The 13,388-nt window shown below is 38.7% G+C and overlaps 1 protein-coding gene across 1 annotated transcript; it reads right to left on the bottom strand.

Moving 5' to 3' along the window:
* Nucleotides 1-4,144: 4,144 nt before the first annotated feature.
* Nucleotides 4,145-12,803, bottom strand: TOMM7 (translocase of outer mitochondrial membrane 7). The gene is made up of 3 exons (XM_049642922.1): nt 12,633-12,803; nt 8,710-8,758; nt 4,145-4,362 (listed from the first exon to the last, which is right to left on the bottom strand). Exons 1-3 carry the CDS (start codon nt 12,733-12,735, stop codon nt 4,347-4,349), a joined length of 168 nt encoding a protein of 55 aa, XP_049498879.1. The 5' UTR covers nt 12,736-12,803; the 3' UTR covers nt 4,145-4,346.
* Nucleotides 12,804-13,388: the final 585 nt, after the last annotated feature.

Raw genomic sequence — 13,388 nt, forward strand, 5'->3', positions numbered from 1 at the left:
TGGAAAAAAAAAATGTCTTTTTCCTGTTTCCATACCCTTTTCCTTACTTCCTTTTCTGGACTGTCCTTGACACAACAGGAAAGAACTGCAGTACCGTTCTTTTTCATCATCCCAGTTTTGAGTAAAGCTCTATTATTTACCTTTTAGTATCTTTGCTTACAGGAAAGAGAGCATTAATTCAAACTTCCCTACAATTCATCTGTCAGTCTCAAAAAGCCTTTACACATTGTATCAAAACATTTGTTGAGCACCTATCATGTGTGATACACTAGGGATCCCAGGTTCAGAGATCCTGGTCCCCATCTTGGTGTGGTAGTCACAAGGTATATAGAGTTGACAATACTCATCAAAATATATATTTAAGATCTGTTCATTTTATTGTAGGTAAAATGTACCTCAGTATAAATGTAGCCATCCAAGGAGATACAAAGAAATGTTTAAGGTTTCTTATAGCAGACTTAATAATTTCAAATAATTTAGGATGTGAATTTGACTACTCCATGTGCTATTGTGTATAGGGCCCTGGATATTGGGTAAAGATGTGCCCTCTATGGAACTTGAAATGTGAACATTTTGTAGTTGTGATTGTCTATTGTATCATTTCATCAGGTGCAAAAATTATTTTTAAATTTGGCATGCATCAGTACTAAGATCATATGCTTTTAGTTAGCAAATCTGGGTTTAAATCCAAGCTGTCTGTGATTTAGAGGAAATGACCCAAGCCCATTTCTTTTGTGAAATGGAGAGAATCCCCTGCTTCACAGGACTGTTGTGGCAATAGAATAAGTGCTAAGTATAGCAAGTGCTTTCCCATGTTACCGCCTCCCAAGATCTTTTGATGTCAAGTCCTTGGCCAGGATTGTATTGACAATTATGACTAACACAGAGAAAAATACTGGCCCTTTACAATGATCCATGTTATGAAAGTTTCCTGTTCACAAAGCACTTTAAACTTAATACATACAATCCCATAATTCATTCATTCATTCTTACTGAACATCTACGTACTAGGACCTGTACTAGCCTCTAAAAATACAGTCCTGCACTTATGAAACTTACATTCTAGGAGCGAGAGTCAAGATTATTTACATACAAACATACAAAATCAGGCTGGTTAAAAAGTCTCTGAAAAAAGTTAAGATGAAGGTAAGGAAAACATGATGGGAAAACAAGACAGGTGTCGAGTCTGCTATTTTACATAAGCAAACTGAATCAAGGTGACATTTGGGCAAAGATTAAAGAGAAGAAGCCAAGTATGTGGATATTTGCAAGAAGAGTTCCAGCAAAGAGAAGAGCAAATCAGACACCGAGGTAAGTATGTACCTGGCCTTACTGAAGAAAGAGGAGAGAGCAAAACATTAAGAGTGCAAGTGAATGTGGAGAGAAGAGTCCTAGGCAATGAAGACATCAAAGGCACATAAGGCCGGATTACAGTCTTGAAGGTCATGGAAAATAAAAATTCAGAATTTTACTGCCAGTGATAGGAAGCCACTGCAAAGTTCTGGTGAGGGTATGACGTGATCTTTTAAAAGGATCACTCTGGACATTATGTAAGAAACAGACTTTAATGTGTGGGGGAGGGAGGAAGGCTACTGCAAGTCTAGGGCAGGAATTCTCTAACCTGAATTGCATCAGTCACCTGGAGGACTTGTTAAAACACACACTGATCACACAAAAAGCTGTACACAAATGTTTGTAGCAGCTTTATTTGTAACAGCTAAAAACTGAGAAACCAGATGTCCTCCATGCATATCCATACCATGGTACACTACTCAGCAATAAAAAGGAATAAGCGATACACACAACCTGTGACTCTATAAATAAATATGCTGAGTGAAAAAAGCCAATCCCAAAGGTTATTTGGGTGATTTCACTTATATACCTCTTTTGAAATAACAAAGTTATATGGACAACAGATTACTAGCTGCCAGGGATTTGGAATGGGAACAGGGTGTGGGTGAGGAGGATTGGCTATAAAAGGGCAAGATGAGGCTTCCTTGGGGTGACAGAAAAATTGACTTATAGATAGCAATACCCTGACACTGCGCTATAATTTTACATGTCGCCATTGAGGAAAACTAGGTAAAGGGTACAGAGAAATTTCTGTAAATTTCTTACACTGCGTGCAACTCCAGGACAATCTCAAAATAACAAGTTAACAATTCAAAATAATGGTTGAAGTAATTGAATCGCAGAGATTGCAAGGCTTCAACGTTTCCAGACCTAAAAATATACGCTTCTAACAAGTTTCCAGGTGATGCCAATTTGCCAAGAACCACCAATTTAGAAAACAGCACCTTGGGGCAAGTATTATTATTCCATTTTGTGGAAGAAACTGAAGCCTAAAGATTAAGTGACTTCACCAAGGGCTAGGAACTAGGTGGAGGGACAGGACTCAAACCAGATCCTATCAGTTCAGTGTTTTTGCCTAAGTCCATCAAGGTCAGGAATCATCTTAATTGTAAGGACTCTCTAGTGTCTAACACAGAAGAGACCACTGCTTGAATTCGATTGCACTGCCCTAACAATTAAAATTTAATAAAATGTAGCTTAATTGTAACCATCTCACAAACTTTAAGACCTACACACATTCGAGTACGTAATAGTCTTAGTTCTTACCTGTGCTTTGAACCTGTGCTTAAACTCTGTTCCTTAGCTTCCCCAGACGGGAGATCAAGGAACTAGTCCCTTCCTACTTAACTCTGGATTTCTTACTTTAAAACCTACTGGGTTTTTACAGCTACAAGTTAACCCTAAATGAACACAAAACCCTAAATTGCTATTCCTATTAGCATTTTATCAAAATGGACACCTGACATAGTTTTACTTTCTCAGTTTCTGAAAATCTTGAGCGAGAAAGGGAAGTAAACATGCACCACAATTCTAACTAAACAAAAGTTCATAAACAACATTAAATTGTAGCCAGGCTGGCGGGCACAGTCTTAAACAATTCTATGGGATTTAAAAACTGCTAAGAGGTTTTAGCATTAAGTGCTTAGCTTTCAGATGTTGAAGCAATTACATTAAATGCTTGCCAAAAATGACTTTCTTGCAGTTAGCTCTCAAAAATTCCACTTTAAAATCTCCTTATGCAATAAGCCTCCATAACAGTCTCCTACGTCTCCATGGCAAAGGTAACAAAACTTAAGGAAATAGGCTTAAACAGCTAAGAGGGTTTTACATCGGGAGTAAGAAAGAACTTTCTGGGAATGATAGCTCTAGTCACCTGAGATTACATTTCATCATCATTCTCTACTTAAACACTGGATGCTTAAAACATTGAAGCCAATGGGCTCCTCCCAAATGGTCTATCTTGTTTCAGGCCTACTTTCCTATGTTAATTACAATTCTCAAAACTAAGAAAGTAGAGCTGTTTTGTTAGGTTTACGGAAACAGCTAAATAAAAATAGGATTCAAAAACAGGTGAAGGTCCCAGGAAACCATTGAAAGCTAATCCCCATTAACTGCTTTAGTAGAAAGCTACTCTTCTATTTAACTATCCACGGGCTCTTGCCCAGCCAGTTCTAGTTTCCAAACACCAGTGGGGAAAATCTTAAGATTCAAAATTTAACTGACAAATATATCACACACACACAACTCCCAGAGCCAGTCGCATCCCCTACCAACAGAGACACAGAACCCCTATTTCTTTCAATGACAACTTTACCTCAATGAAGTGCAGGAAATAGGGACATTTTGTCACAAAACTGAGAACTGTTTCTACTTTTACTACCTTAGAACATCCCAGAGGGAGTTATTAATTCAATGCAAAAGGAAAGTGGAACCCCCTTGTTAAGTGAATGGCCAGGATTGAACTTGAAAGTTCTATTTATTTGTTTGAGAGAGAAAGTGAAAGAGAGCAAGCAGGGGAGGGGACAGAGGAAACGAGCAAGAGAATCCCAGGCAGGTTCTACACTGAATGGGGAACCGGATGCAGGGCTTGATCCCACGACCCTGGGATCATGACTTGAGCCAAAATCAAATGTTGGACACTCAACCGACAGAACCATCCAGGTGCCCCGAAAGTTTTATTTTTCAAGGTAGCATCTAGACACATATATAGATTCACTGTTTAGAAAAAGTACAAAAGGCTAAATTTTTACCTAGTGGTCCATTATATTCAATTCAATAAGGACTCAAGACATAACATTGTTAAAAACATTTATTTAGATACAGTCTATGATAAATAAGTCGGTAGAGGTTCCACTGCCACCGATTCATCTGAGAAGAGCCCTGTGCCATTCAACTGGTGAATGTCTGAACGATGTCCCATCTCTCATCCCAGCCAGAGTGCACACCTTCCATGTTGTTCCTGTTCACTGATTGCTTCCAAATCCAGATGACCTTTATCCCCAAAGTAAGCTAAAATGTTTGTGAAGAGGAGAAATAAATTAAACCCCAAAGTACAAAACTTGAACATAGTTTAAGAACTAGAAGATTTTATACATTTATGTTTGTGTTTACTCGTCTATCAAATTCAGAGATACTTTAAGACAAGGATCAATCTCACCGAGCCAAAAAAAAAAAAAAATCAAACATAGAGACATATATTTAAAGAAACACAGTTTTGTTACTTTTCAGTGTGGTTACCTATTATAAACAAAGAGGAAAACAAGTTGAGATCAAAAGATAAATGATTCGTAATTTTCATTAACATGAAGGACTGATGAACCCACAATACAAAATGGCATCAGTATTAGATACCATCTCAGTAAAGCTGAAAATAACACTGAATGCTTTCTATGGGTCACTACTGTGTGGAAAGTTTCCAACTCCCAATTATGACCTTTATTTTAAATACATGGAAACCAAGGCTTTGAGATGGTTACCTAACTTAAGCAGCAGAGTGGGATGTTACCCAGGTGCTCTTAACCTTTGTACCACACAAATCCCAGGGGCAATTATTAGCCTCCATTTCAGCCTCAACTAACTCTTACCTCAATCATTCCAGCCACTAACTTGCCCAAACTTCTAAACTATTTCCTAAGAGGATTCTGGAGGAAGACAAAAGGTGTTTTTTGTTTTGTTTTGTTTTTGTTGAGGTGTTTTATTTCTATGCCTTGCTGATTAAAAATGTGATTTCTAGTAATATGTCACGTTAAATGAAATCACATTACAAAATGATAACTTGAACATTCTATTTTTAAAAAGTATTTCCCTTTGCCTGGGAAAAAAAACCAACATGCATCTATTTCCAATTTTCAAAAGTGTATTAAAATTTTCCATTAAGCCCCAAGGATTTTTGCATACACTTAAGATATAAAAATAAACTACTCAAGGGAGCCCTGGGTGGCTCAGTCTGTTAAGCATCCGACTTTGGCTCAGGCCATGATCTTCCAGTTTGTGGGTTTGAGCCCCACGTCAGGCTCTGTGCTGACAGCTCAGAGCCTGGAGCCTGTTTCAGATTCTGTGTCTCCCTCTATCCCTGCCCCTCTCCTGTTCATGCCCCGTCTCTGTCCCTTAAAAATAAATAAAGATTAAAAAAATTAAAAAAACAAAAAACAAAAAACTATTCAACTACTAGGGGCTACTCCTCTATGGTAAGGAGTATCCAAAATAAAGAGAAAAGAAAATCTTCCTTGGCCTTACACAGATAATGGGAACAATGATCCTCTTGATTAAACCTCAGTGTTCATATATTTTGCCTAAGTGTTTTACTCATTACTGCTCTGTGTTTATTAAAGTACTGCATTTTGAATATAGACTCCTATCAACCAACATTTGCTGACCACATATAATGCACCATCTGGGTGAAAGAGGACACTAAAATAAATATGGTCCTAATCCCTAGGAACCCTATAACTTAGCAAGGGAAACAGACCAGTAAATCATGAACTATATATAAGCATTATAACAAATAAATTTCGGGTTCTGTGTTGACGGCTCAGAGCCTGGGGCCTGCTTTGGATTTTGTGTCCCTCTCTCTCTGCCCCTTCCCTGCTCATGCTCCGTCTCTGTCTCAAAAATAAATAAACATTAAAAAATAATAAATTTATATATAAACTTGACATTAATGAACAAATTTTATATTAATAAAACATTTACATTAATAAAAATCCTAGCTAATTCTGTTCCTTTCAGGGTATAGTACAGGCAACACAGGAAGGTCTCTCTGTCGGCCTCCATAGCACAAGCAGCACAGTATATGAAATTCTCTAACTGAATAACCCTTTTCAGGCCCTCAACCAATTCTTATCTAAATTACAAATATCCCTGGAAGGAAACCAGAAGACGTCCCTAATGACAGAAAAGAATGAGAGAGCAGCAAAGAGAGAGGAGCACTAAGGCAACACATGGTGAAGAAATGAAAGAGCAGGGGCTGACTGCTTCATCCAGACTGTGGTAGCTGTGAAGGGTCAACTCTTGGTGGGACAATTGAAGCCAAAAAGAAGTACAACAGAAGAGCACATTCTATTCCCATCTCTGGATCCTCTATCACCTGACCTGGGGCACATAAAATGCTTTACCCCAGCTTGCAGATCCACTCTAAAAGTCCTACCACAAGAGCAATCCTACATCAATTCTTATCCAAAAAGCCACTAAGAGGTCAGCGTCATTTAATTAATTCGACTCTTGTTGACAACTACTTTAGGTACTTATAGGACAAGACGTACTTTAAATAAGCAACAAGCATAATATAAGGCAGAGAATGATGCACACAAAAGAATATTATGGGAATGCAAAAAAATGGAGAGGTCTCAGCTAGGAGAAGGGGGAAAAGATTTAAGTGATGACATTTGAGACTGGGCTTTTCTAGACATAGGTTTTCATCAAGTAGAAACAAGGGAAAGAGCACTCTAGGCTGAGGGAGCACAAGCACTGGAGCAAAGGCACAAAAATATAGTTTATTCTGGGAAGCATGCAGTAGCTTGTGCTAGACCAAGTTCTCACATGATAAAGAACTGAGGTAAAGAAGATGACACAGAAAAGATTAAAAATTATTAACAGTATATTGCTTACATATTACTTGCCAAGTACTCATACTTCATATACAATATTTTTATTCAATCCTCATGAAAACTTTATGAAGCAGATATTATACACAATTTATATAGAGGAAACATCACCCTAGAAAAGTTAATGGCCTCTTGGGAAAAGGTATTTGATGATAATTTCCAGTACTTGGAAAATGTTCACACAGCGTGAGCAGGCAATCCCATCTCTGATGCTTCCTAAGGTAGTTAGTATTTCCCTGTGAAAATAACTGGTCTGAGTTCAATCAGCTAGTAAATAGCAGATACATTACCTCAAGTCCCCATTTCATAGTTCAAAATGTAGAGGCTAAGAAAAAAGCAACTTCGTGGGGACCACTTGAAACCAGTTTTAAGCCAAACCATAAATGGTTAAAGGGAGAGCAAAGTGAAGAAAAACAGCAGTGAAGACCATTTATTGAAGAACTTTATCAGGGAAGAAGAGAGTAACTGCAGAAATGGACAAATTGAGGGCATATACAGTGGAAACTTATAAGAAAAACCCCTTCTGGTGAGAAAGGAGAAGCTGGTAAGGTAGAGGGGATGAAGGAAATTCGTTATCAGATGGCAGTGTGCTAAGAAAAGTGGTAAGATTATCTGGGGGAGCCCACATGGCCCAGTGGAAAGAGTGTAGGCTTTGGAGACTGACACACTCCACCACCTACCGACTCTGTGACCTGCTCTCAAGTACTGAAGTGACAATTACAGACACTGTAAATAAACCACCTAAAACAGTGGCTAATGCATTGTAGGTGACTGTTAGAGATATTACTATTATTTTCTGACCATTCTAGGAAAAAAAAAAAAAGGCTTAGAGTAGGAGTTTGAAGGAACAGAAGACCTAGAATAGCCAGTGAAAAGTCTGTTAGAGCAATCCACAAGAAATATCCGTAAGACAGAAAGTCAAAATGAAATCACGCAGCACCCGGACAGACCCTGGTCATCATCGTGCCACAAATTATCAGTCCTTTACAGCAAACCTGCCTATTACAGATTCTGCCTTTATATATAAATACACATTTGTATACAGAAGATGTATATATGTATGTTCATGTGTGAACATATACATACGTTTGTGAGTACACAAACATGTATACTGTGGGTATGTGAAGTTTTCACAAGTGCTTATCCACTACTGGCAAGACTTTCTGACATAGAAATTTGACAATGCATTTTCAGAGCCATAAATGTTCATACACTTAGACTTACTCCCTTGAGAATTTATTATAAGGAAATAAATCAAAACCTATAAAATCTTTCTTAAAATGTTCACTATACTATTATATAAACTACTGAAAATTGAAAACCTAAATGGTAAGTGATCAACAAGTTGAAAATATGAGACATCAATTGTAATTTTAGGTGAAGAAAATAAAATCCTATGTATTCTTGTTAAAATGACATAAAAGGCTGAATGAAAACAGAAATATGGCTAATTAAAAAGTTTATTCACCTTTCAAAGTGGTAGGATGATACATTACTTCTTTTTCTTTTAAATACATTTAATTACGATTATAACACAGCACAGTAAAATCAAATTAGGAAGGGGAAAGAAAGTACTTACCTGATAACACAAGCTAGACTGGTCTACAAACTGCTGCAATTTCCCAACAGCCCAAAACTGTACTGACTAGTACAGCTCCATTTACAATGCCTACCACTACAACTCTTGCTTCCTAGTGATTCAGTGCTAACAGATGAACATTTGCCCTGCAATGTTTATTTGTAAGAGCAGTACCTCAAAACAGTTGGTTCAGGCATTCCAGGATCTGCACCCCTCTTGAATCCTGGAGGGAAGGGAGAGGAGAGAGAAACAGAATAAATAGCAATTAAAACCGTAGCAGACAAAACATTTGTAATCAAGAATTTTTCTTTTCAAATCAACCTAGGGTAGGCTAGAATGATATCCACATCTACTAGCACCATCTAAAGTTACCTGTGTGCTATAGAAGTCTTGAGTCTTAACTAGGGTATGAGATTATGTCCAGGACTAACCAATAAGGAGGACAAATAACCTTATCCTTATTATATACACAATTAGCACGTAGCCCTTAGAACGCACTTTCATTATTAGTCTTTACTAAAAAAAGGTGCCACGACTACCATCATACTGGGTAAAAGACTACAAAGAACAAAATGAATTTTTTTTTAATTTTTTAATGTTTATTTTTGAGAGAGAGAGAGAGAGAGAAAGAAAAAGAGAAAGAGAGCATGTGCGTGCGACAGAGGGGGAGGGGCAGAGAGGGAGACAGAATCTGAAGCAGGCTCCAGACTCTGAGCTGTCAACACAGAACCTGATGCAGGGCTTGAACCCACAAACTGGGAGATCATGATCTGAGCCAAAGTCAGACCCTTAACCAACTGAGCAACCCAGGCTCAGCTTTTTTTTAAAGATTTTTTTTAAACAATATTTAAAAAACTCAACTTTTAAAAAAACAATTGAGGATATCTTATTTTATCCTCTTTTCGATAAACCTCTTTTTATAAAGCAATCAAAGACTGGAAATAAAAAGAGAGGAGAAAACACCAAGTTATTGTTTAACAATCTAATTAAGTCAACACTCTTGTTACAAGTATGATCAAATAAACCTTTTACCATTTAAAATATATTTATTAACTGGATAACATATATCTAATTTGTTGATTAAAATTAAAGTAAGCATCAAGAACTGTGAGTGGTATGAAATTTTACCCCATTTTCAAGACAACAAACTAGCCTGCCAGTTTCACAGATGCTGGTAGAAGACACAAGATCGTGAGTCAAAAACAAAGGACAGTTCATTACTCCTAGCAATAAGTATAGTCAGAATATCATCATTTTTAGATAAACCCTGAGTTTAGGGAAACACAGTCTTTTGTGATGGGTAGTGAGCATTGCTTCCCCTTTGCTCTAAAAGGAGATACTGTTTTCCAAGGCTGTTCACTCCACAAACATCCTTAAAAATATGGAACAAAAGGTGGTCAGAATCTCTACTCACAAGATTTGTAGAAATTCAAGACACCATGGAGAATTGTCTTCCAATAGGTAATTCATTAAAATCTTCCTACTGGTTAATGTCCAAACAGATTATCATCATGCCACTGTTCTATTTTATGGCACTATATTCCCATGTACTCCCTGAAGCCCTAAAAGTTATGTTTAAACCTAAATTCAATCCACAGTTCTAGGTTTTACTGAGAGCTGAGGGGGAGAAGAAAAAGAAACTGCCTGGGAACTAGGTTGGACATAAAATTAAATTTCTATAGCAGCACTGTCAACAACAGCCAAAATATGAAAAGAGCCCAAATGTCCATCGATGGATGAATGGATAAAGATGTGGTATATATGTACAATAAAGTATTACATGGCAATCAAAAAGAACGAAATCTTGCCATTTGCAACTAGACGGATGGAACTAGAGGGTATTATGCTAAGTGAAATTAGAGAAAGACAAATATCTCATGCCTTCACTCCTATGAGGGCTTTAAGATACAAAACAGATGAACATAAGGGAAGGGAAGCAAAAATAAAAACAGGGGGAGACAAAACATAAGAGACTCTTAAATATGGAGAAAAAACTGGTTACTGGAGGGGTTGTGGGAGGAGGACGGTCTAAATGGGTAAGGGGCATTAAGGAATCTATCCCTGAAATCACTGTTGCACTATAAGCTAACTTGGATGTAAATTAAAAAAATTTAAAAAAATAAAAAGAAAAGAAAAGAAAAGATTAAATTTCTACGCAGTGAAAGGAAAAAGACAATGATTAACAAGGAAGAATTACTAAAAAGATAGCTCTAACATTACCGTCAACTTGAGTTGGAAGCTAGGGTGAAAAATCATCATAATGGTAGTGCTAAGAAAGAGAATACCTCCAGTGGGCACAATAGGAAAAATAAACTCCGGGGGGGGGGTGGGGGGGTGGGGAAGGGAGGGGGTGAGTAAGGGAAGCATTCTCTTCGGACCAAAGCCCTTGATACACAGAATGTAGCAACCAGCTACAACTTTCTAGCTATAGAAAAGGAACCACAAAACAAAAAAGGGAGGAGCGAAAGATAGATATAAAGATTTATAGAGCAGCAAAGAAATCAAAGGGTCCAAAGTGCAAGCTAAAAAAAGGACCCCCTACATGCATCAATGGAAAAAGGAGGCACACAGAAGGGGAAGGACCTAAGTCCTCATAACTTTCTTAGCTAAAAGGAGAGCTCGTCCTAGTGTTTGACTAAGTAAACTGGGTCCTTCTACCATTAAATCAAAGTTGGGGGGGGGCAGAGAAAGAGGGGGTACACAGCTTGTAAGAGCAGGCTATCACAACTATGTGTTCTAATCCTTGACACCTATACAAAGTTGCTAAACTCCAGAATAATGCTTAAAAACAAACAAAAAAGCATTCAAAATAGGTAGGAAAAGATCTTTTTAAGTCTTTATACCAAAGTATCCCCAGATTACTGGTAGGTTTACATTGCATGGGGAAATCGGAGTGACAGCTACCTGGAAAACATCCAGCAAAATTAAGGGCTCTGTCAAGACTAAGAGTGAACGTACTTTATCTTGAACAATGCAGTACACCTAAAACAAACAGGAAGCAGCACCTTGTTAAAATCACAGGGTTTTAAAAGTGTGAAACTGAGTTTTAGAAAATATCAAACTGTATGCTCAACTGATAGAGCTGGAACCTTTCCTTTCCACCACATTGTACACCTGAAAGTAATATAACATTGTGTATCACCTATACTTCAAAAAAACAAAAAAACAAAAAAAACCCAGAAAAACAAAAAACTATCCAAGACTAGAAATAGGATAAAGTCCCAATGTACAGCCCTAGGTGTCAATATTTGTCTAAGTACTTAAATGTTTGCAGTACAGCACAGTGGTTAAGAGTATGGGCCTTGAAGGGGTGTTTAGGCGGCTTAGCCAGTTAAACCTCAGACTTCAGCTCAGGTCATGATCTTCCAGTTGGTCTATGGGTTCCAGCCTCCCAGTAGGCTCTGTACTCGGGGCCTGGAGCCTGCTTCTGATTCTGTGTCTCCCCCTCTCTGTTCTTCTTCCAATCGCACTCTCTCTCAAAAATAAATAAACATTAAAAAAAAAAAAAAAAAAGTACGGGCCTTGATACCCCATTACTTGAGTTCATAGTTCCCCACTTAACAGCTGTGTGTCCTTCCGAAAGAAATTTCTCTGATTCCATTCCCTCACCTATAAAATGAGATCCTAACAAAAATCATCCAAACTCTTCACTGTGCAACTAAGAAAGCAAAAACTATTGTCATAATCATGCTTCAGGACAGGGGCATATCCACGAGGTCTACAGGCCTCTTTCTATTTAGGACCACCTGTAGAAGTGAGGACAAATGCCAGGAAAACCCACCTAATGACAGAATGAGGGGTCGCTTTCAAATATATCAGGTCGCCTAACTCTCCCAACAATCCTCAAAGGTAGGTCACCTCCATTTTATAGATGTAAAAATAGAATGAGAATTTAAAAAACTTGTTAAAGACCATTAAAAAAACAGTACAGACAAGAACTTGAACTCAGGTTAGACCGACCCCACTGACTAGACAACATCAAAGGACGTGCACGGCGTGGTCCGGTTTCTGTCTCCCGCCCTAGAAAGCCAAAAATGGAGGCAAGGCCTCCGCATACCCTTCCCTCCCGTCTCCTTCCAGGTTCTCCTCCTACTGACCCAGGTAAATCACGAGAGGAATAAAGCCCCAGCGGATGGCAAACTGGCCGCCCTTAAAGAGCTGCTGCAGCCTCTGCTTGGCCTCTTTGCTCAGCTTCACCATGGCGACAGCCGGAGCGGCGAACTGAGAACACTTCAACGCCAGCGGCAGCTTAGGGACTCCGAAAAGGAAAGACGCGCACGCGCCAAACACCGCATTTACGGCAGAAGTCGTGACGCCGCCAGCAGAGGTCGTAATTCATCGCCTGTCCAGACAAGACGCCTCTCCGCGGCGCTACCTGTGGACGGCGCATGCGTGTCTGGTTCTTCCCCCCCCCCCCCCCCCCCCCCCCCCGCCGGAGTCCTGATTTTACTTTCCTACGTTTTAGGAATCGCCGGGGTTTGTTGATTATGGGATGCCCGAGGCAGTGCTTTGGGGCTTCCTTCAGCCTGGAACGCACTTTATCCTTACTTATGTTTTATTGTGCACCTCCAAGTGTTCCTCTCCTGAAAAAGAAGGAATATTAACTAAATTCCAAAGAACTATGTTTTAGTCCCGACTCCCATTCTGACTTGCTGTGCAGTCTTGGGCAAAGTGTTAAATAACCACTTTCAGTATCAGTTTGCTTCTTCTACCCGCAGGTTGAACTGCAAGGGAGGTTATGAACTGGTGGCCAACTGGGCCACTATCCATGTTTTCTTTGATTCCCGCGGGGTTTCGTTGTTTTTCTTCTTTGTTTTAACATTATAAATTACTTGCCAACATTTTTAAATTTG

The sequence above is a fragment of the Panthera uncia genome, chromosome A2 (assembly GCF_023721935.1).
Source record: "Panthera uncia isolate 11264 chromosome A2, Puncia_PCG_1.0, whole genome shotgun sequence".
NCBI classification, from domain to species: Eukaryota; Metazoa; Chordata; class Mammalia; order Carnivora; family Felidae; genus Panthera; species Panthera uncia.

Bases quoted from the DNA above. Each gene is read 5' to 3' on its own strand.
- TOMM7 (XM_049642922.1), bottom strand. From the start codon at position 12,735: ATGGTGAAGCTGAGCAAAGAGGCCAAGCAGAGGCTGCAGCAGCTCTTT. The intron at 8,759-12,632 runs GTCAGTAGGAGG...CCTTCCCTCCAG, and splicing joins TCCTCTCGTGATTTACCTGG to GATTCAAGAGGGGTGCAGAT.